A 21,869-nucleotide genomic window follows, 5' to 3' on the forward strand; every position below is an offset into this window, starting at 1 on the left:
GTTTACCTCGAATCATAAAGCTAACCCAGGCTAATCGTACGTTTGCGTTATCGTTATCTTCTGTACGAAAGATTACGCTAACATGAACGTGTCAAAATGAAAAAAAAGGATAAAGAAAAGAATTATGAATAGGATTTTTTACCTTTGTGGTGGTCAGCAGAAGGCGCAGGTGGACGGTGGGGTATTCCCTAGCGAGATCAGACACTCGCACACCTCCTTCATATTTTGGTATTATTTCTTTCTTAAATGCAATAGTTGTACGCACTACTTTTCATTTTTCACCTGTAGCAACTTTGCCGCTTGCACTGACTTTCTTCGGAGGCATAATAAGGGGTTAAAACACCCGTACGCCGCTCAGCATTGCACCCTAGCGTACGCACTCACGCATTACCGGCGTTCGAACTCCGATTTTTTGACCCAACAGCGAAGCAAGAATTTCTCGAAATATTTGGTCGGACTCCGATTTGTTCGAACTGAGAGGCGTTCGAAAACCGAGGTTCCACTGTATAGAACTGCATTAATCACATAAACCATGTCTAGCTGTATTGTTTACTCCCTATTGAACTTTATTCTTCAGTTTTCAGTGTATTTGTGATTTACTCTAGCATAACCATTTCTCGCTACATTTTCAGAAAAAAGGCTAACACAGGGATCCGTACCATTAGCATCCACCTCTGACAAAATGCCTTAGCATCCTCCATAAAAACTGCCGGTTAGCTTAAAACGGACGAGTTAACACGTCAAACAATGTAGCATCCGGTTCGCAAGCGTGCTGGTGTTCCTCACGTGATGTCACAACTCAGGATTTCAAAGACTGTCTTCAAAATGCATGATCTCAGAAAATGATTACAATATACAGTAATCCCTCGGTTAGCGCGGTTAATGGGGACCAAAACCAACCGCGAAAAGGGAAAATCCGCGAAGTAGCGACGCCCCTTCAAAAATGCTTAAAATTAAATAATTTTTTATTTTTTTTCAATTAGCTTAAAATGTTATTTATATATATTTTTTCAATTATTTTATTTTATTATCATTATTTTTTAGACCCGCAAAGCTCTGAACCCGCGAACGTGTAACCGCAAAGTAGCGAGGTTCCACTGTACCGATGAAATATAAATACCGTAAATTCCGGACAATAAGCCGCTACTTTTTTCCCAAACGTTCAACCCTGCGGCTTATTCAGTGATGCGGCCAATTTATGTAATCTCTCTAACGGTCGCCAGCGGCGCTCGAGTACAAAAGGTAAGATTTAGACCGGTGGAACATATGCACCGAAGAAGACTGCAACTTCTTGGCTTGTGCACAAATTAAATTAGCGTTAACATACCCTCATCATGCAAAATGCAAAAAGAAAGGCACATGACGCAGCACATGAGGAAGATGAGGACGGTTTACCGTGATTTTTACAAGTACGGTATGATTTTTTTTTTACCAGACCCGTTCACTGTGTTGCGAGCGTGTTGCTAGCGTGTTTTGGAATAAGGGAGCGTGGGACGACGTCTATATGACAACGTTTCTTTCCAACACTGAGGAAGACGACTTTGATGGCTTCAGTTCTAAGGACGAAGATGAGGACGGTTTAATGTGATTTTTACAAGTACGATATGTTTTTTTAACAGACCCGTTTACTGTGTTGCGAGCGTGTTGCTAGTAGCGTTTTGCTACCCTTCACAGGCACGGTTTGGGATGAAAGTTATAATATTATTATTAAAGCTTTGAAAACTCTCTCGGTGTACCGTCTTTCTTTGTAAATATGTGTAACCATGTATAATATGTATTTGCAACTGTATATTTTTGTAATGTATTTATTTGTATTTATTTTAGAGACTTATTCTGATATGTTTTGCACGGGCGAATGAGAAAGAAGGTGGCGTAACAAACGCGGGCTGACGGGAAGTGGAGTAAAGGTGAGACGTGTTTGTGGACGCGGCCGACAATAGTGGATATATATTTTTCCCACCCTTACCTTTGGAAATATACACTTTTTTCCTTGGATTACTTTCAACGGGACCCGGACTCTGCAGGTCTGCATCGAACCTTAAGTAACAGTATCATTTTGCGTTCATTTTGCTGGCTGTGATTTTTGGACTGTGGACTTCAATGAAGGACATTTAGTTTCAATCGTGGGACTTGAAGTCGGGTTTGGGTTAATTTTGTGTTTGTGTTACATGTTTAAATGTGTGCGCATGCGGCTTATATACAGGTGCGGCTTGTTTATGTACAAAATCGTTTTTCCTCTTGAAATGTGGTGGGTGCGGCTTATAATCAGGTGCGCTCTATAGTCCCGAATTTACGGTAGATTTTATGCAAAAACCATGTACGATTTCCTTACATTCTGGAGTCTGTTTGAGGTAGTGGCCCCTCTACATACAAGCTACGCTAGTTACGAAAAATTCGAGATAAGTGATGTCTTTCGAGCAAAAATCTTACCCGACATACGAGAGAAAATCCAAGTCACGGAAATTTCCACATGTTAGCACTAGAGGCCGCTCACCACCAGCATCAGCTATTCCCAGTTAGTACGTGTGTTTCCTACCAACTGTCTCTTGTGCTCCCTCACTCCTCCACGGTAAGTGCTCATAATAAACTCACATTTTATTTTGTTGATATCTTTTTGATCCTATTACTGTATTTTTAGGTTCTATTAATACTTGGATGGTGTTTTTGGAGATGAAGAAGATGTGTTTTAGAGTAAATGGTTTGTGTTAAAGTCACTAAAGACCTCCCAAAGTGCTTTTACAATAAGCTTCACACTTACCCATTCACACACACACTCACACACCGATAGTGCCGACAGCATGGAGCTGCCCTTGAGCTAGTTAGCATGAACTTAGATCAGTGTTTTTCGACCTTTTTTGAGCCAGGGCACGTTTATTTTTACATTGGAAAAATTTCGCGGCTCACCACTAACCAAAAATGTTATAAAATGAAACTGAACAGTATGTTTAATTGCAATATAATGTCATGTACCGGAACAGGATCAGGACCCAATCGCGTGACGTTTCTCACACAAGCCTTTTATTTTACGGGAAACGGGGAGTCACGCACGTTAGGCAACAGTCTGGCGTGAAATGATAGGAAGCCAGAGGCTGACGAGAGCGATACCAATTCCCCAAGTTGATATCGGACAGATAGGGTCGATACCGGACAGGACGGGACAGACAGGATAGATAATGAAACAGGATATCGAAAATAAACAGGACAAACTAGACGGGAACGAAAACAAAAAACAGGACAAAAATAGACGGAAACAAAACTGGAAACCGAAATTAAACAGGACCAAATAAACGGGGACAATACCGGACAGGAAATAACAACAGGAACAGGACCGAGTCGAAACTCACGTCTTGCGGGGAAGAAGGAAAAATGAGAGCACTGAGCTTAAATAGACAGAAAGCCAATCTGTCAATGAGCCGCAGCTGGTGCCACATGGGCGGGGCCAATTGGGCGCCATGGCAACCGTGAGATATGATTTATAATACCCCCTGTTTTTACAGCACAGACACTTGGCAATGACATATTTGCAGAAAATGATTCATAAATGTTTAGTACAATTTAAAAAAGTGACATTGGATAAAAAACAGTGGTTGAAAATCACTGACTTAGACGATTTTAAGAGGCAAGGAACGAATTAATGAGTTTTCAGTTATTTCTGATGGGGATCATTTGTTCGAGACACAAGAAATTGGGAATGGATACATCTCATATGTAGAGGGGGCCACCCTAACCCTTTGGAAGAACAGATTTTTCACTCCATGAAGGTCTCCCAACTAGTTTTCACTTTGGAGATAATACAAATATTTTTCTTCTCACTTAATTGATTTCAAGTAAAATACAATAGAAACAAAAAGATTATTTTGAGCTACAGTAGTTGCTTTATGCTAAACAACCCAATTTTGGGGTTTGTTTTCTTTACCTAATCGGGTTATTTTTTACCCAACTGTTTTTCGGGGGTATGAGGTTTTTTTTGCTCTAAGACAATCAAACATTACACTATGATTTTATTATGTACAATGTTAGGAATTTAATATTAAAATGTATCGTTTACCAAATTGTTCGAATTAGTTATCTGACTCCATTAACCAAACACAACCTATATTCACCCAACGATGCGCGTTCGTTTCTTGATGGAAAAGAAGAGACCGGCATTTCCTCACGGGGGCAGATTTAATTTCCTTAAACAATTTAACTAAGTGAACTCCATCGAATATGGCCGAATTAGCCAAATTAGTGTCGCTCGAGTCTCTGTCAAGCCTCCTCTCTCGTTTCATCGCTTTCTTCTCCTGGCCCATGTTTTTCCGCAAGCTGGTGCGCTGGCTCCTCCCATGGGCGTGCCAGGGAAGCCCCCACGTGGGCTCCTCCATCTCAGAGAAGAGCGTCCCGATGTCTGAAAAACTCATAACAGCAGAGCGTTTATCAAAACAATGCCTGACGTCCTGCGTCACAGTCCTGTTATCAGCAGAACTAGACAAAACATTCCGCATTCGGATGAGCGTGACCTGTCATTGAACTTAAGCCTACTCTTCATTGTACTTAATAAATGTAACTTGTATTCAATCGTATAAAATCTTTTATAGTCAAATGTATAAAATCCTTCAACAAGCATAATGGTTGTCGGGCATTCTACTTGATCGAGGTTGTTGGGGAAGCGCCAGGGGAGCCACTTGGGAGTGCCAAAACGCTGCATAACCGCGAGCAGCTCCAGAGCTGCTTCAACACGAAAGCGTATATGTTTATCAATTTTGTTAAAAACCTAGCTAAAAACACTCCCAGAAGCCTAAAGTACAACCGTGTAAAATTTTACGAAAATCGGTGCGGCGGTTCCAGAGCGTACAAGCCACATACGCGCACACACAAATCATGAATTCTATATAAGTCTAGATTTAATATTTTGCACTGCACAAAAACAAATGCTGTTGTATTAGCTGACATTTAATCTCATTTTAAGTTTCATTTTCTCAATTTACTATAGTTCCCTATTTTTTCTTATCACAATGAGGAGGAAGAGTTGGTCATTTAGAAAACTAACAATCTAAATAAGCCAAGAAACCAAGTTGCCATGACTTTGTCATATATATCAAAATGCTGCTTATTTTAATTTAGATTGGTGAGAGAAAAAAAGAAAGAGAGAGAGGGGGGGGTAAGAAAGGGAGAGAACAAGTGAAACAGAGCAAGAGAGAGCGAGAAGTAAAAGAGGCAAAAAGGGAGAGAGTGAAATAGAGAGAGCGCAATTGAGAGAGTGAAAAAGAGAGCATAATAGAGAAAAGGAGAAAAGAGGAGATGGAAAGAGAAAAAAGAGAGAAAGACAGAGACAGAAAGAGAAAGAAATAAAGAAGAGGAAATTGAAAGAGCAAATGAATAAGAGACAGACCCCAATCAGTGCGGATAGGTCAGAACAGTTCAGATGTCATCTACCTCAGCACGGGCTCCCCCCAAGGCTGCGTCCTGAGCCCCTTGCTGTTCACCTTGATGACACACGACTGCGTCCCTAGGTCCGCCACAAACCACATCGTGAAGTATGCTGACGACACAACAGTGGTGGGCCTCATCAGGGATGACAACGACCTAGCCTACAGAGAGGAGGTGGAGCAGTTGGTGGGCTGGTGCAGGGACAACAGCCTGGTCCTGAATGTTGACAAAACTAAAGAGATCATTGTCGACTTTAGGAAAAACCAGCCCAACCATGCCCCACTTTGCATCAACAACAAGGCTGTGGAGGTTGTCAGCAGTATCAAGTTCCTAGGGGTGCACATTACAAACAAACTCACCTGGTCCGTGAACACTGCATCACTGGTTAAGAGGGCACAGCAGCGCCTGTACTTCCTGCGGAGGATGAGGAGAGCCCACCTGCCCCCACCCTCCCTCATCACATTCTACAGGGGCACCATAGAGAGTATCCTGACCAGCTGTATCTCTGTGTGGTGTGGAGGCTGCAGCGCTACCGACTGTGGTAGTGTGAGGAGGGTAACGAGGACAGCAGAGAAAATAATCGGGACTACACTTCCCTCCATTCAGGACATTGGCCAGAAGCGCTGCCTATCCCATGCTAAGAACATTACCGGGGACCCCTCTCACCCCCATCATGGACTGTTCACTCTGCTAGCCTCTGGGAAGAGGTTCTGCAGTGTGCGGTGCAGGACCACCAGGCTCCGCAATAGTCTAGTCCCCCTGGCCATTAGACTGTTAAATGGTCAATCTAACATATAGTTAACTTAAATCTAAACGGCTGCTAATCTGACTTTTTGCACTACTGGCAGTTTTTTTATAGCTTGCCACTCATTGCACATTGCTCTCTGCACTATGGTAATTACAGCGTTATTGTTACAGTGTTAATGTTACTGTGTACCTGACTTGTTAACCTGACTGCCCATTTTGCACATCTGGTTAGCTACTCTTCTTGCACTATCGGCACTATGGTAAAATACTATACGTAGCCAATTACAATACAACTTTATTTATATCTGTACATTCAAGGAAACTGTGGGGGTCAGATGCATCGACATTTCGTTCTGTATACACGTGTACTAGAATGACAATAAAGTAGATCTGAATCTGAATCTGAGAAAGATACAGAGAAAAAAGACAGAAAGCGAAAAAAGAGTGAGCATGAGATAAAGAGGGAGAAAGAGAAAAAAAGGAAATAGCAAAAGGCAAAAAGAGATAATTGTTTTTTTAAAAAAGGTAGCGAAACAGAGACTGCGTATGAAATACATGGAAAAAAGAGAAAGAAAAAGAGAGAAATAGATAGAGAAAAAGAGACAGAGAGAAAAAGAAAGGGAGAGAGGAATAGAGAAAAAAGAGAGATATAAACAAACACTACTAAAGTTGTTTTGCGAGTGGTGTCTAGCTTGGGTGACATCAAGCGGATACGTTTCAAACCCCAGCTCATTCTTCTCTCGCACTTCTCTCGGCGTAATCTTGCGGGCCATATCAAAACCCCTGGCGGGCCCGATCTGGCCCGCGGGCTGCCTGTTTGACACCGGTGGTGTAGTGCGACCGAAAACCATAAACATATTTTATTCATCCATTTTATGTATGCATTTATTATCTCTTTCCAATCCAAATTTAATTTATAAATACAATATTTAATTAACGACACATTAAATTACAGTTTAATTGTATGTTTGGTTATTTAATTCGCACGTTTGGTGATTTGAAAAAGTAAAAGTTTTGTAGTGTAAAAAAAATAGAAGTCGTAAGTAATGATCTGCTGTTTCCATTTTCACCAACAGGGGTTGCACCTCAACAACCGAACATGAATTCTCTATTCTTTTTAATTTTACTTTCATTTTAAGATGTGTGCTAAGCATATTTGAGTGTTACAAGTTGAGTAGTATCTTAAAACATTGACATATATTTATTTTGAAAATGATAAACAGGAAACACTTACAATAGCTTGTCTTGGCGTTGGCTTTTTTTGTCTACAAAATAAGAAACACTTGCGGTTTGGTGGAGTGATGGGAATTCTGGCTCTTTTTTTTGTAGAGAATTGGCTTTTTGGGCTCGGCTCACTAAGAAGAGCCGACTCTTTCGACTCTCTTCGGATTGTTTTTGTTGCCCTAATTCACATGTTACCAATTGCTATATGACATTTTGCACGAAATGGATGGAAAAAGTTTGAAAGAAATACAACAAAACAAGAAAACAAAACCTAAACTAAATAAAAAGAAAAAGGAGAGGGGGGGCTGTTGTTTGGTCGTGTTATTTTGACCTTTTTTGGTGTTTTTTTTGGGGGGGGGGTGTCATATTTTGTTTGTTTCCTGTTCAATTTGGAGCATTGGTTGTTAATTTTCCCCTTTTTTGGACAATTTGTGTGCGTTTTTTGGGGTAATTTTTGGGTTGTTGTTGTCTTTTTTTTTTCCAGCCCATATTTTCTGTCGTTTGTTACTTGTTATATTTTGGTTGTTTCTTGTGAATATTTGTTTGCCTTTGTTTTTTTGTCCTATTTTGGTTGGTTTCTGTTTTTTTATTGTCCGTTTTTTATTCGTTTCCTGGTCATTTTTTTTGTTTATTTTTGGACCACTTTTAATCATTTTAAGGTGTTTTTTTGTTTTTGATTTTTGGGGGGTGTTTTTGGATACTGTTTTTGTTATGTTTAGGTTCTTTCCTGGTTATTTTTTGTTCTTGTTTTTTTTTTGGGTTGTTACTTGACATATTTTGGTTGTTCCCTAGTTATTTTGTTTTTGTTTTTGATCAATTGTTTGTTTCATTGATTTCTTAAAATTCTTTTACTTATTTCTTTGGTAGTTTACTGTCATATTTTGGTCGTTTCCTGGTCTATTTATTTAAAATGTAAAATTGTTGACTCAATATCCCTGAAAAAAAGCATTTTTTTTTAATTTATTTTTTTGAAGGTAGTCGGCTCTTAACTGCTCTCTTCTTTCACTCCCAAGAGTCGGTTTATAAAGCCGTTTCACTTACGAACGACACACCACTTGTTTGGTGCATGAATATGCAAATGTTTGATCAGCAAAGAGCTCCACCTCTGGTTCAGTGCGCACACAGTGGGCGGTTTCGGGACTCGAACTAGCGGACTGTGCAACCTGCGCGAGAGTCAGTCTTGGGACAGAACCTCAGAAGTCCTTGCGCACTTTTTTTTGCAGGATTAAACCCGACATGGCTTTATCCGGAGGATTTGTTATCCCGTTTTGGATTTCTAAAAACATATTTGTGTTGTGATCTTCTTGGAGGCGTTTAGAATCACGTGGTTGCACTTTGTACGGACGCAATGACAGCAAAACAAATGTATTTTTACAAGTTTTGGACCTATTCCAAATGGCTTTACGCAGTAATAGTGCGTAAAAGTTTATGACCTGAATTTTTGGTCATTATTAACAGACGACTTTTTGAAAGTTGAGGACCTATTCCAAATGGGTTTACGCAGCAACAGTGCGCAAACGTTTATGACCTCAACTTATGGTCATTATTAAGAACTTCATTTCTCTTCGATTTATTTTGCACCCGACGCTCAGAATCAAGACCCGAAAGCGAAGTTGGCGTAACACCATGACCCTCGGTTGGTTTTCCTTGGTTGGATTTCTCCTGGGCGCCTTTTGCAACACTTCCCCGGCGTCGGGGATTCAAACCTGGGACGGGAGCAACCAAGCGCACCCCGCTTTCATCCAGAGGCGCCTGAGGACGCACGAGAGGAGAGAGATGCAGAAGGAGATCCTGTCCATCCTGGGTCTTCCGCACAGACCCAGACCGCATCTTACCCATGCCAAGTACAACTCGGCTCCGCTTTTTATGTTGGATTTGTATAACAGCATCTCCGGCGGGGATTTAAGGAGATCGGACAGCGATTTGGGACGCTACGAGCCGCTGAAAACCACGCGGAGCCCCCCGCTCAATACGTATCAGGAAGCGGCCTTCCTCAACGATGCTGACATGGTGATGAGCTTCGTTAATTTGGGTGAGTCCGCTTTTTTTGAGATCGGAACAGGAGGAGTCGGTTTTATGAGCAGTAGGGGAGGCGGATCGATCAAAATATCGATTAATACATAAAATAAAATAATCTTACACCATATTTTTTTCCAAACGTGTTTATTTATGTAGTTTAACATGTTATATTGTACATGTGTTTCGTTATATCACAGGGTGGAGTAGGGTTACTTTAACTTGATTACTTTCAATGACTTTTGGATTACTCCAATAGCAAATATGCTAATAAAAGACAAAAGAAACTAAATATGAATAAAATGACTAAATTTTGTGCAGGCTTGGGGAGTAACGGAATACATGGAACGGCAAAAAGCTGTTTGGATTTCTTTTCATTTAGTTTCTGTCGCATTTTATGTTACTTTTGCCGGAGATCCAAGAGATCAAAGCCAGGAGAGAAAGCTTACCACGTGTTGTGAGTCATCATTTTATTCATTTTTAGTTTCTTTTGTCTTTTATTAGCATATTTGGTATTGGAGTAATCCGAAAGTCATTGAAAGTAATCCAGTTAAAGTAACCCTACCCAACCCTGATCATATATATTGTTAATTAACATTTTGTTGTGAGATACTGAGTTGTTCGACGTGAATGAGGTTTATTATAAAAAAAGTTCAAAAATGATGTAGCTTGGACGTTCATTGTAGAAGGAAAAAATACATGCAAATATAATTAAGTAGAATAATTATTATGAATTCATTTTCTGCATTAAATTATTGTTGGCAATATACTGATTCAAGGGATAACAAAAAAAACGGTCTTTTTTCATTTTCTCCTTTTATACTTCCTTTTTTGCTTAACTTCTTTATACAATAAAATAATTCGTAATATAATGCATCAAAGCAAGTGAGCCGTTTGAGAGCCGGCTCTCTTTAATGAGTTGAGCCGAAAAAGCCGCTTCTCTAAAAAGAGACGGACTTCCTTTCACTACATAACTACCACATGAAATCCGAGGCAGCAGACGCATGCGCGCAGTAGCATCAAACCGCTCGCTTCGTTTGCAACGGGAAAAAAAAACGATACCGAGATAGAGGCTACCGCGGCGAACTGGTTTGACTTGATTGATTTGCTGTTTCGTGATAGTTGGTGTATACCGGATGGTACCCATGATTGACAAATGTGCGTTTTTCCGTACAGATTTTCTCGTACGTCGTACAGGTCTTAAAATGCATCATAAACGTACTTTGTACGGCAAAAACGTACAGGTTGACAGGTATGAATTAGGATCAGATGGAAACAATGGATCGATACTTCACTCCTCCACCCATTTCCTCCAAGTGCCGGTTCTCTATGTAGACAGCGCAGCCCTCACCCTGTGTTGTGACTCTTGAGTTGACCGAGAGGCTGAGGCCCACTTTTAGCAGCTCTCCCCACCGCTCCCGTCTCTGCATCTTGCCTGCCAGGCAGATAAGAGGGCCAAATCTGCGCGAATCCCGATAGAGAAGCTTTTTAAAAATTTTTTTATTTCATTTTATTTTATTTTGTTCTGTTCTGTTCTGTTCTGTTCTATTCCGTCATGTTCCATTCTATTCTATTTTTTATTTTCATTTTATTCTATTCGATTCTTTTCCATTCTGTTCTATTCCATTTTGTTCCATTCTATTCCATTCTATTCCACTCTGTTCTGTTCCATTCTGTTCTATTTTCTTTTATTTTCTTTTCTTTTCTTTTATTTTATTCAATTCCGTTCGGTTCTATTCTGTTCTGTTCTGTTCTGTTCTGTTCTGTTCCGTTCTATTTTCTTTTCTTTTCTTTTCTTTTCTTTTCTTTTCTTTTATTCTGTTCTATTTAATTTAATTTATTAATTTAATTTAATTTTATTATGTTCTATTCTATTTTATTTTATTTTATTCTGCTCTATTCTATTCTATTTTATTCTATTCTATTCCGTCATGTTCCATTCTATTCTATTTTTTTTATTCTCTTCTATTCTTTTCCACTCTGTTCTATTCCATTTTGTTCCATTCTATTCCACTCTCTTCTGTTCTATTCTATTCTATTCTATTCTATCCTATTCTATTCTATTTTTTAAAATTTTATTTTATTTTATTCTAATCTATTCCATTCTGTTCTATTGCATTCTGATCCAATCTGTGCTATTCTATTCTATTCTATTCTATTCTATTTTATTTTTTAAATTTAATTTAATTTTATATTATTCTAATCTATTCTGTTCTGTTCGATTCTGTTCGACTCTATTCTATTCTATTTTTTATAATTTTAATTTTATTCTGTTCCATTCTATTCCGGTTTATTCATTCTGTTCTATTCTATTCTATTCAATTTTTTTCTATTCTATTCTGTTTTGTTCTTTTCTATTCTATTCTATTCTATTCTATTCTATTCTATTCTATTCTAATACCATTCGTGTTCATGTGTTGGAAATAACTGTCCAGGACGTACTTATTTGAAATACTTATATGATTCAAAATATCTATTTTGAAAACAACTATCAAAATTGATAGCTTCTAGATAGTGATGTGGTCGACTATTCCGGCGGTATAGCAGTTCAAATTTAGACTTGCATACTGTTCCACATGTGGGCATCTATTCTCATTAATCACAACCTGCAGAGCGCATGGCATAATAATAATAATTATTTTTTGCGCATTTTTACCTGAAATTTAGACATTTTCAGTTGCGCGCCGTGTTTACGGTAGCGCCCCTCCTCCTCTGCTTCGTGTGTCAGTGTGTGTTTGCGCGGCGCCTCACAGAGGAGAGCTCCGTGTTTTAACCTAGCCAACGAAACACACGCACGCGATAAATGAACGAATCATGACGGCTCCTCGAGCGAAAACATCCCGTTCTTTCCAGCCAGCGTGGACAGACGAATGAGACTTTGTGCAAAAAATGACCGTGCTGTTTTGTGCATTATGCCTCGAGAGCGAGGTACCTTGCACGTCAAGTGTTAAACATCGCTACGAGATGAAACATGAACATGAATTCAAGGATGAGTCCGACATGGCGGAGACATTAAAACGCGCAGTGTCCTGGTACGGCAAACAAACACAGACCCTGAAGACCTTTGTCACTGCTAAAAACACCACCGCCGAAGCAAGCTATCACATTGCTCACTGCATAGCAAAGCAGAGAAAACCATTTATTGATGGCGAATATTTTAAAGAAGCATGTGTGTGCGTGAATGCGTGTGTGCACGCACGTGCCTTCTGCTTTGCTGCTGTTATTTCAAGTTTTGATATTTTCTGCAACAAGATATCATTGATGAATAGTATGGTAGCTGTCCATAGCACTTGTTTCTTGATTGCAGTTCATTGTTGATGAAGAATGGTTGATTCTGGTTAATTCTTGTGGCAAAAAAGTTATGGATGGCTACAGGCCTTTCCACTTGTTATTTATATTTATTTCTTTAGTTGATTGATGAACAAGAATAGTGGAAGATAAATTGGTCAGTTATAAAATTTCAATGTCAATCCATGTTGTCTATTTGGACTGGTGTAAAATTATAGCTCTGTTGGATATAAAACACACTGAAAAACACACTTGCTGACCCCTGCACTAAACTATAAAGATTCGAAAAAAATGTGTCCAAAAAAAGAAAATAATTGCTTAAAAACTGAAAAAAACACCTGGTGAAAAACCCCAAAAGTATTTGATAAAACAAATAAACAAATATCTTTGCTACCCCCCCAAAAATCCCACAAACCCCCATTTCTTAATGGCGAATACACACTTTTTTTGTAAAACATTTTAAAAACATAAAAGCTCGAGAACAGTCCTTCCTTCCATTAGCAAGCTCCAGTGTTTACTTGGGGACTCTAAACAAGCGCCTCGGAAGATAAACAGACTCAAAGAGGCTTGGGACCACGCTCTTACTCTCTAGGACCCCATTTCCAAAATATCTTCTCCGATCCACCATGGCTTCAAAGCTCCGAGCGGTCGTTTTTGTGCGTTGCCGTGGAAATATAGGTAGGAACCAAAAAGTAGGAACTAATGTTAGGAGCTGACCGGGGACATTAAAAGGGTGACACCCATTCCCGGAGGCAGTCTGTTGTGAGATGCCAATGACCTTGTATGTATGATTAAGGCAGCATGAAAAGATCATTTCCTCTTGTGAGTATTAGTCATGCAATGTATAGAATAGAGGTAGGGAACCTAGGGATCGGGGGCCATGTATGGCTCATTTTCTAAGTACACATGGCTCGGAGTCCGAATTTAACTGTTACACATATCATTGTGGCGCTCCAAAGTCGGGTGATTTCATCCCGATTTTGTTACACGTGCTGAAGCAACAGTGACAAGATCCTTGGTTCAGTCCAGGATATTTAAGCCACGTTCTCAACCAAAGATTACGCTTTACAGTTAGAGTGTCACACCAACATACCCCGTTTTGGCAGTATGTGGCTCGTGTTATTAATTAATTATTACAATGTAGCGTTTACCAAATTGTTCGAAATAGTTATCTGACTCCATTAACCAAACACCACCTAACAATGCGCGCTCGTTTCTTTTTGGGAAAAGATGGACAAGAATAGCCGATATTTTCACACCGGAGCAGATTTATTTTCCTAAAGTAACTAAGTGAACTCCATCGAATTAGTCGAATTAGTCGAATTAGCCGAATTAGCCGAATTAGTGTCCCTTGAGTCTCCGTCAAGCCTTCTCTCTCTCGATTCTCTCTCGATTTTCTCGCTTCCTCGATCTTCTTAAGTTCTTCTCTCGACTCGCGTTTCTCCGCCGGCTGGTGTGCCGGCTCCTCCCATGGGCAGGCCAGAGAATCCCCATGTGGGCTCCATTTCGTCGCCTCGATGTCTGGACCCCGAGCGTTCCTGTGTCACAAAGGCCCCCCATGCGCCAGGAAGCGCTGATTATCATATTAGCCCTTTGTGCCAGTTCCTGCTGTTTTCTGTAAACATCATTCTTCACAAGGTTGCATTGACCTCGCCCCACAGCTCAGCCAGTGAATATCTTTTGCATTTAAATGTCGTTTGTATTTGATCGTACAAAATCCCTTATAGTCAAATGTATAAAATCCTTCACTAGGAAAGCCTTTAAATGGAAGCTCATTAAACTAAATATAATCCATGTCAAGTCAAGTCATGTTTATTTGTATAGCCCTTAATTACAAAGAGTCTCAAAGGGCTGAGATACTTCATGATGAAAACCCACTGATCAAACTGTAATGTATAAAAAGGCCAGCAAGCCACTCAGAGCAATATGATTGGGCGAGTGGTAGAGGTGGGCGGACCCCTGCACACAGCGCAAGGCACTCCCTTCTCTCTCGCAATGCTGCCCATGCAGCCAAAGTGGCCACGAGCATTAGTAGCTAACGCCGTTAGCATAAGCATTTAGCAAAGAGACTCTCCTGATTACATAGTGTTTCCTATTTTGTTTTTGTTAAATATCTTTAAATAAGAAAAAAAATGCTCTTGAAATAAGCAATATTTTCTTCTAATTGGGTAAGATAAATTATCTCGATTAAGCATCATTTTTTTGTTTTTTTATGTACAGCCAGGCGCCTTATAATTTCTGTGGGCCTTATGGTTTGGAAAATAAGGTAAATTGAATTGTTTCTACTTTTCAAATCAGACATTTTGGACGATATACAATTGGTACAGGAAAAAAAATTGTAGGGTAGTCCCAAGTCTTGATGCCATGTACAGAACTGATGAAATTAGAATCAAGACAAAAGAAAGGCAGCCAAATGTCTATCCATCCATCCATTATCTGCACCACTTATCCTCAGTAGGGTCACGGGGGTGCTGGAGCCCATCCCAGCTATCTTCGGGCAGTGGGCAGGGGACACCCTGAACTGCTTGCAGACAGTCAACAGAGACAGACAACTCGCTCTGTGATTCACACCATGGGGCAATTTGGACAGGCCAATTAACCTGACATGCATGTTTTGGAAATGTGGGAGGAAACCCACGCAAGCACGGGGAGAACATGCAAACTTTACACAGGAAGGTCTGATCTCATGACCTAAGAACCGTGCTGGTCTTTGCTCATAAAACTGTCATGATAACTGATGTGAATCACCTGTGCTTCGGACTCTGATTGGCTCCCTGTCCCTATTTAAACCCACTCCTGTCTGTCCCCATTTGTCAGTCCGTCTGCGAACCTCAGTTAACACTAGGCAAGCCTCTTTTCGACCCTGACTCCCACCTGGTTTTTGCTCCCGTCTGTTCCCCGGCTTCGGCTTGTTTTTGATCCTGACCACGTCTACTCTCCCGTCCCGGCTTTTAAACTCTTTTTGTCCTCGACCATGTCTACTCTCCTATCCTGGCTTACGACTCTCTTCCGACCCCGAACACGTTTTTGCTCTCCTGTCCCGGCTTCTGACCCGTTTTTCCGTTACCGACAGAGCCATCGCTCGCCACGGAAGATCCACTTCCGCGTTCAGAGCGACCTGCTTCCCGCGTCCAGCTATCACCGGATGGTGGGCATAACCCTTTCTCTTTCTTCCAATAAAACGTGAGAAATGCAAGTGGGTCCTGTCTCCGTTCTGGTCCTGACAAAAACCCAATCAAAGGGAACACAAAAGACAGTGTGTAACCGAATAAAAAGTCGAACCTCTGTATGGGACTGTAGTTGGGAAGCGATCTTTAATTTTCCAGGATTATATTTACATTGGAATGTCTGCAGTTGCAATTGAAGATTCTCCGAGTGGGAGGCATCACTGGAAAGTCATACACAGGCTTCAAATTCGCCGTTGTTCCGGTATTAGTTACTTTATTTGAAAAGTAATTACGTTACCCCAAGATGACTCACACCCAAAAGTAACTTCCTTGACTTGTTCCCTCGGTTCAGATGTGCCCAGACTTGTTGACTGTGGTGTTTTCTCGTCATGCGTTATTGGCGAACGAAACGGCTCTATGAGCCGGGGCTCTTTGAAGTGAACGACGAGAGCCGGTGCGGCATCCATAAGGAATTTGAAACACTCCCTCTTTCTTTTTTCCCTCTCTTTCTCTTTTTTTTTCTTCTCACTCATTATCTCTCCTTTTCTGTCTCTTTTTCTGTCTATTTTTCTTTCTCTTTTCCTCTCTTTTTCTCTCTTTGTCTCTCCTCTCTCCTTCTCTCTGTTTTTTTTTTTCAATCCGTCCTACTTTTTCTCTCCCTCCCACTCTCTGTTTTTCTGTCTCTCTCCCGCTCTCATTCTTCCTCTCTCATTTCCCTCTGTTTCTCTCTGTCCCATTAATCACTCTTTCTCTTTTTTATCTTGTTCTTTCTTTTTTCTTTCTCTTTTTCTCTTCTTTCTCTTTCTGTCTCTCTTTATTTTCTCTCTTTCTTTTTCCATCTCCCTCTCTCTCCCCTTATCTCTTCCAACCCTTCTTTTTGTATCTCTGTTTTTCTTTCTTTCTTTTTTCTCTTTCTCCTTTTCTTCTCTTCCTCCTCGTTCTCTTTATCTCTTTTATTTTCTTTCTCTTATGTCTTTCATTTTCTGTCTCCTTTTCTTTTCCTTCTCTCTCTCTTTTTTCCTTTTTTCTTTCTCTTTTATTTTTTTTCTATTTTCTCCTTTTCTTTCCCTTTCCCTCTCACTCTTTTTAGATCTCTTCCTCTTGCCTTTTCTCTCTCTTTTTTCACTTTCTTTGTCTCTCTTTTCTCTCTGTTCTCCTTTTCTCTATTTTTTCTCTAACCACTGTATTTAAATATTTAGCAAGGTAACTAGCTAGCGTTTAAACATTTTTGCATGCTAGCTTGCTAGCACTTTGATTTCTTTCCTAGTTATCAAGCTAAATTTGGGCCGCCTATCCAGCTAGCGATCTTTTTTTTTTTTTAGCATTTTATCCAGCGATTTTGTTTGGTTTTTACTATTTCTTTTCTTTTTTTTACCTGTTTACCTCTCTAGCTAACTATTAAGCTACTTTTTTTTAGCTATATAGCAAGATATCTAGCTAGCTTAATACATTTTTGCATGCCAGCTAGCTTCCATTTGAACCTTTTTCCTAGTTTTCAAGCTAAATTTGGGTCTCCTTTCTAGCCAACTGTTTAGCTTTGTTAGTATTTTATCCAGCGATTCAGTTCGTTTTTTTGCTCTTTTAGCTAGCAACCTAGCTCAATTTTTGTTTTTTTGCCTTTCTAACTAACTATTAAGCTACTTTTTTTTTAGCTATTTAGCAAGTTATCTAGCTACTTGTTTACATTGTTTTACATGCTAGCTAGCTTACATTGTACTTCTTTCCTCTATAGCAAGCTGAATAAAATAAAACCCCGCAGACCAGAAATGTAATCATGTTACTGTTTCTGGACAAAAAACTGTAAACCTGCTTTTACAATGACAACCATTTGAACCTTTTTTGCATATTATGTATTTGCATAGTATTTAATACTGTGCAATGGAAGGTATTTGATATTTTTCTACAGTATTTGTACGTGTTTTCATTGCATTGCTTCTTTTTTGGTTTGACTCTCTTGGCTTTTGTTGTGAAACAGTTGAAATAGAAATATTTCTATTCCTTCTTTTATTCTGTTAAAGTTCAAAACATAGTTATTTATTTGAAAAAAAATAATACGTTTTGAGAACCTGAAATATTTGTGCTGGCAATTATGCAACAACATGATATTTCCAAGCAAAAGGTATCAGATTGGTATCACTCGATACTACCATGTATTTACTTGGATCGGATCGATAGCAATATTCCCAGTACCCCCGCTGCCCCTACTCGGAGTTATGTCGGAGAAGTGAGACGTGAGCTTAGCGATAGTAAGAACATACTTGGATTAGATGAATACGCTTTCCTAGGATCGGTACTTCACTCCTCCACTATTTTCACGAAAGACCTGCTTCTCTATGTAGATTGTGCATCCCTTGTCTCCCCCACCCAGTGTCCTCACGCTTAAGTTGTGACTGACAGGCACACTTTTAGCACCCCTCCCTATCCGGCCTGCTGCTGCGCCTTGCTGGCCAGGCAGAAGAGAGGGCTGAAATCTATCCGTCCATCCCAGCCAGAAGCTAAAAATGACAGGCAGGTGGAGCCCTGTGTGGTGTGGATTTTCTTCAACTACAAATGCCAGATGTCATTTGTGTGTTAAAGTAGGTTGCTACGGTGGCAACACCACAAATTGACATAAGCACATGATGAAAAGCTCACATGGCAAAGAGCGACGAGTTGTGACCAAAAATGTAAAGATGTTACTGTTCCTGAACAAAAATCTGGAAATTCGTTGTCAAGATGGCAACAGAGCCAATGGGAGACAATTGACAAAATTCTGTGCAATGGAAGGTATTATAGGTCTCTAGCTGACATTATTAAACAGTATTTGTATTTTTGTTACAGAACATCTCTGTTTTTTTTAACATTTGTATGTAGTTATTTAATTAATTTTTAGTGCCTAAAATCCTCATGCTCAAGGGGGGAAAGTTCAATTTATCAATGCTAATAGTAACAATTGATACTACCGTTTATTTACCTGGATCGGATCGATACCGAAAGCCTCTGTATCGACACCCCTATATCCCACCTCTGAAATAGTCTCCTGAAGACGTTTTTTTCAGGAATTTACGGGGTTCAGTTTTGACTCAAGTTTCTACACCAGTACTTGGCAATGATCGGAGAGACAGTCCCAGTACATGTTTACCTTTGTTTTCAAAATATTTCTCAACGGTCCATTTTATTATGTGTCCACTCCAGCTGTGAGCCTTATTCAGGCCATATGCCTGCGCCTCACATGAGTGCTACACACTCTGTGTCTGTCATGAGAGGATACAAAGAGTGTGTATTTTCACCTCAAGTACTGTGAAGCCCGTGTATAACTGCCTCTTAAGGTCACTATGCAAACAATCTTGGTAAGTACTGCATAAAGGGTGTAGTGGGGGTAGTGAAGGATTTTATACATTAAACTGTAAGGGATTTTGTACGATCAAATACAAGTTACATTTATCGAGTGTAGTGAAGATTTTCACCGAGTGAGCTTCAGGTCACGCCGTTCCGAATGTTTTGTTTAGTTCTGTTGATAACAGGACTCTGACGCAGAAAGCTAGGCGCATAAGGACAGACATCGAGGCGTGGGGGCGTTTCCTGGCACGCCCATGGGAGGAGCCGGCACACGAGCTGGTGGAAAAGGCATGGGCCGGGAGAACTTCAGAAGATCGGAGAAGATCGAGGGAGAACGAGAGAAGAGGCTCAACGAAGACTCGAGTGACACTAAATCGGCTAATTCGATGGAGTTCACTTAGTTAAATACTTAAAAAAAAAAAATCTGCCCCCGTGTGAAAATGTCAGCTATTCTTGTCCATCTTTTCCCAAAAAGAAACGAGTGCGCATTGTTAGGTTGTGTTTGGTTAATGGAGTCAGATAACTAATTCGAACGATTTGGTAACCGGTACATTTTATTTTATTAATTCCTAACAGTAGGCATATCTTTATTTTGAAAAAATAATGTAAGGTAATCCCTCGCTATAACGTGGTTTACTTTTCATCGTTTCGCCACTTCACGGGTTTGCCTCACTCGTGTTGTGATTTGCAGCGGACCCAAACGCAGGTAACCGAGCAAGGTGCTCATGGTGTTTAATCACGTGATCATAAAAAAAGTAACACCCAAATGGTCAATGGAAAAACACATTTTCCAAACCAGAAAGCAAAAAACAAACCTCAGAAACCTGGAGGAACTGATAAAAGCTGTTGGAGGTATGCATGGTGGGATATGAAGAATGACCCGACAACGGGTTTTGTTCAAAATGTCCTTAGTAAGGCCCGGGGTAATTAGGGACAGGTGCGTGGTAATTAGACACACCTGTCCCAATTCCGAACCCTTTAAGGCACCCCCTGGTGGACGAGAACCAAACCCCAACATTGTGTTTGGCATTTAGTTTGGCTAAGCAGTCTCCAATTTTAATATTTTTTGGCCGTACAGTAGTTATTTGTAAAAAAAAATAAAGATCAAAACAATAAAAAACATTAATAAGTACTTTTCTTTGCTATGCAAATGCTTGAGCCTGTAAAAAGTGTTTGTTCTTTAGGTTTTAGTAATTACGGTTCTTTTTGGAACGTAAACAAAGGATTACTTTACCCTTTTTTTGGCAATATTTTATACCTGGCGTGTCAAATATACAACCCGTGGGTCGAATCCGCCGTCAATTTCTGAGTAAGAACCCAAATGCGTAACGTTTTCACACAAGCTTTATTTTACGGGAATGGGGCAGTCATGCGCGTGAACACAAACGCCAGTGCTTCGGCGATCACTGGGCGGAAGAAGTAAGACAGAAGTCTGGCGTGGAAAAACAGAAAGCCAGAGGCCGACAAGATCGATACCAGCTACATGACAGGACAGTCAGATATCAGACAGGACGAGACAGACGGGATCGATACCAGACAATAGAGACTGGAGTCAGATAGCAGACAGGACGAGACAGACGGGATTGATGCCGGATACTGGAGACTGGAGTCAGATATCAGACAGGACGAGACAGACAGGGTCGATACCAGATACTGGAGACTGTAGCAAGATTTCAGACAGGACGAGACAGACGCGATCAATGCTAGACACTGGAGTCAGATATCAAACAGGACAAGTTAGACAGAATCGATACCGGACAGGATTCACAAGCAGGATACTGGACAGAGTCAAAACACACGTCTTGTGGGTGCAGAGGTACGTTGACGGACTGTCAAAGGGGGAGTGAGAGCAGTGAGCTTAAATAGGAGGGAGGCCAATCAGGCAACGAGCCGCAGATGGTGCCACCGGGCGGGGCCAATTGAGGGCAATGGCCAACCGTGACAAATGTAGGCGTCGCAGAAATATTGGCCCTCTTTTGGAGTATGTCCATATCAGTTTTGCAAATCTTGAAACAGAAATATTTGCCCATTCTTCCCTACAAAATAGCTCAAGGTTTTATGGTGATGGTTTGTGCCCGGCAATTTTCAGACCGTTCCACAAATGCTCCATAGGATTGAGGTCTGGACTTTGGCTTGGCCATTCTAAATGATCAGTTCTACACCATTTTATTTTAGATTTAGCTATATGTTAAGGGACTTGGTACCTGTTGGAATTTGAACCAGCGCCCCAATCTCGGGTCTCTTGCAGACTCAACAGATTTTCTGCCAAAACTGCCCTGTATTTGGCTCCATCCATTTTCCCAATCACTCAAACTGTCTTACCACTCCCATAGCAACTCTAGAGCATGATACTGCCACTACCATGTTTGACAGTGGGAATGGTGTTTTCAGGTCGATGTGCAGTGTTACTCTTGCGCCAAACGTTAAGGCTTTGCGTTCAGCCAGACAAGTTCGGTTTTGGTGTCATCTGAACAGAGCACCATATTCCACATTTGTGTCTCCCACTTGGTCTTTTGAATATTAGATCACTTGTTATCCTTTTGATTTGATTTTTGTTTTATACTTAAATTATTTATATTTTATTTTAAATTTTTCATTGCAGCCTGGTCATCCTGGAAGGGGTGATTACCTTATGTGTGATCCCTTCTCAAGGTTTATCATTTTCCTAATGTTGAAGTTTTGGAGTTTTCCCCTGCCCTC

The 21,869-nt window shown here is 40.4% G+C and overlaps 1 protein-coding gene across 1 annotated transcript in view; it reads left to right on the forward strand.

The window, feature by feature from the left end:
• Positions 1-8,609: 8,609 nt before the first annotated feature.
• Positions 8,610-21,869, forward strand: part of bmp6 (bone morphogenetic protein 6) — a 97,654-nt gene continuing 84,394 nt past the window's right edge. The window contains exon 1 of the mRNA XM_088321865.1: positions 8,610-9,412. Within this exon, the coding sequence (XP_088177991.1) occupies positions 8,917-9,412 (496 nt within the window). The 5' untranslated portion in view covers positions 8,610-8,916. The remainder of the gene's footprint in view (positions 9,413-21,869) is intronic.

The sequence above is a fragment of the Urocampus carinirostris genome, chromosome 18 (assembly GCF_059441175.1).
Source record: "Urocampus carinirostris isolate Australia breed hairy pipefish chromosome 18, RoL_Ucar_1.0, whole genome shotgun sequence".
NCBI lineage: Eukaryota > Metazoa > Chordata > Actinopteri > Syngnathiformes > Syngnathidae > Urocampus > Urocampus carinirostris.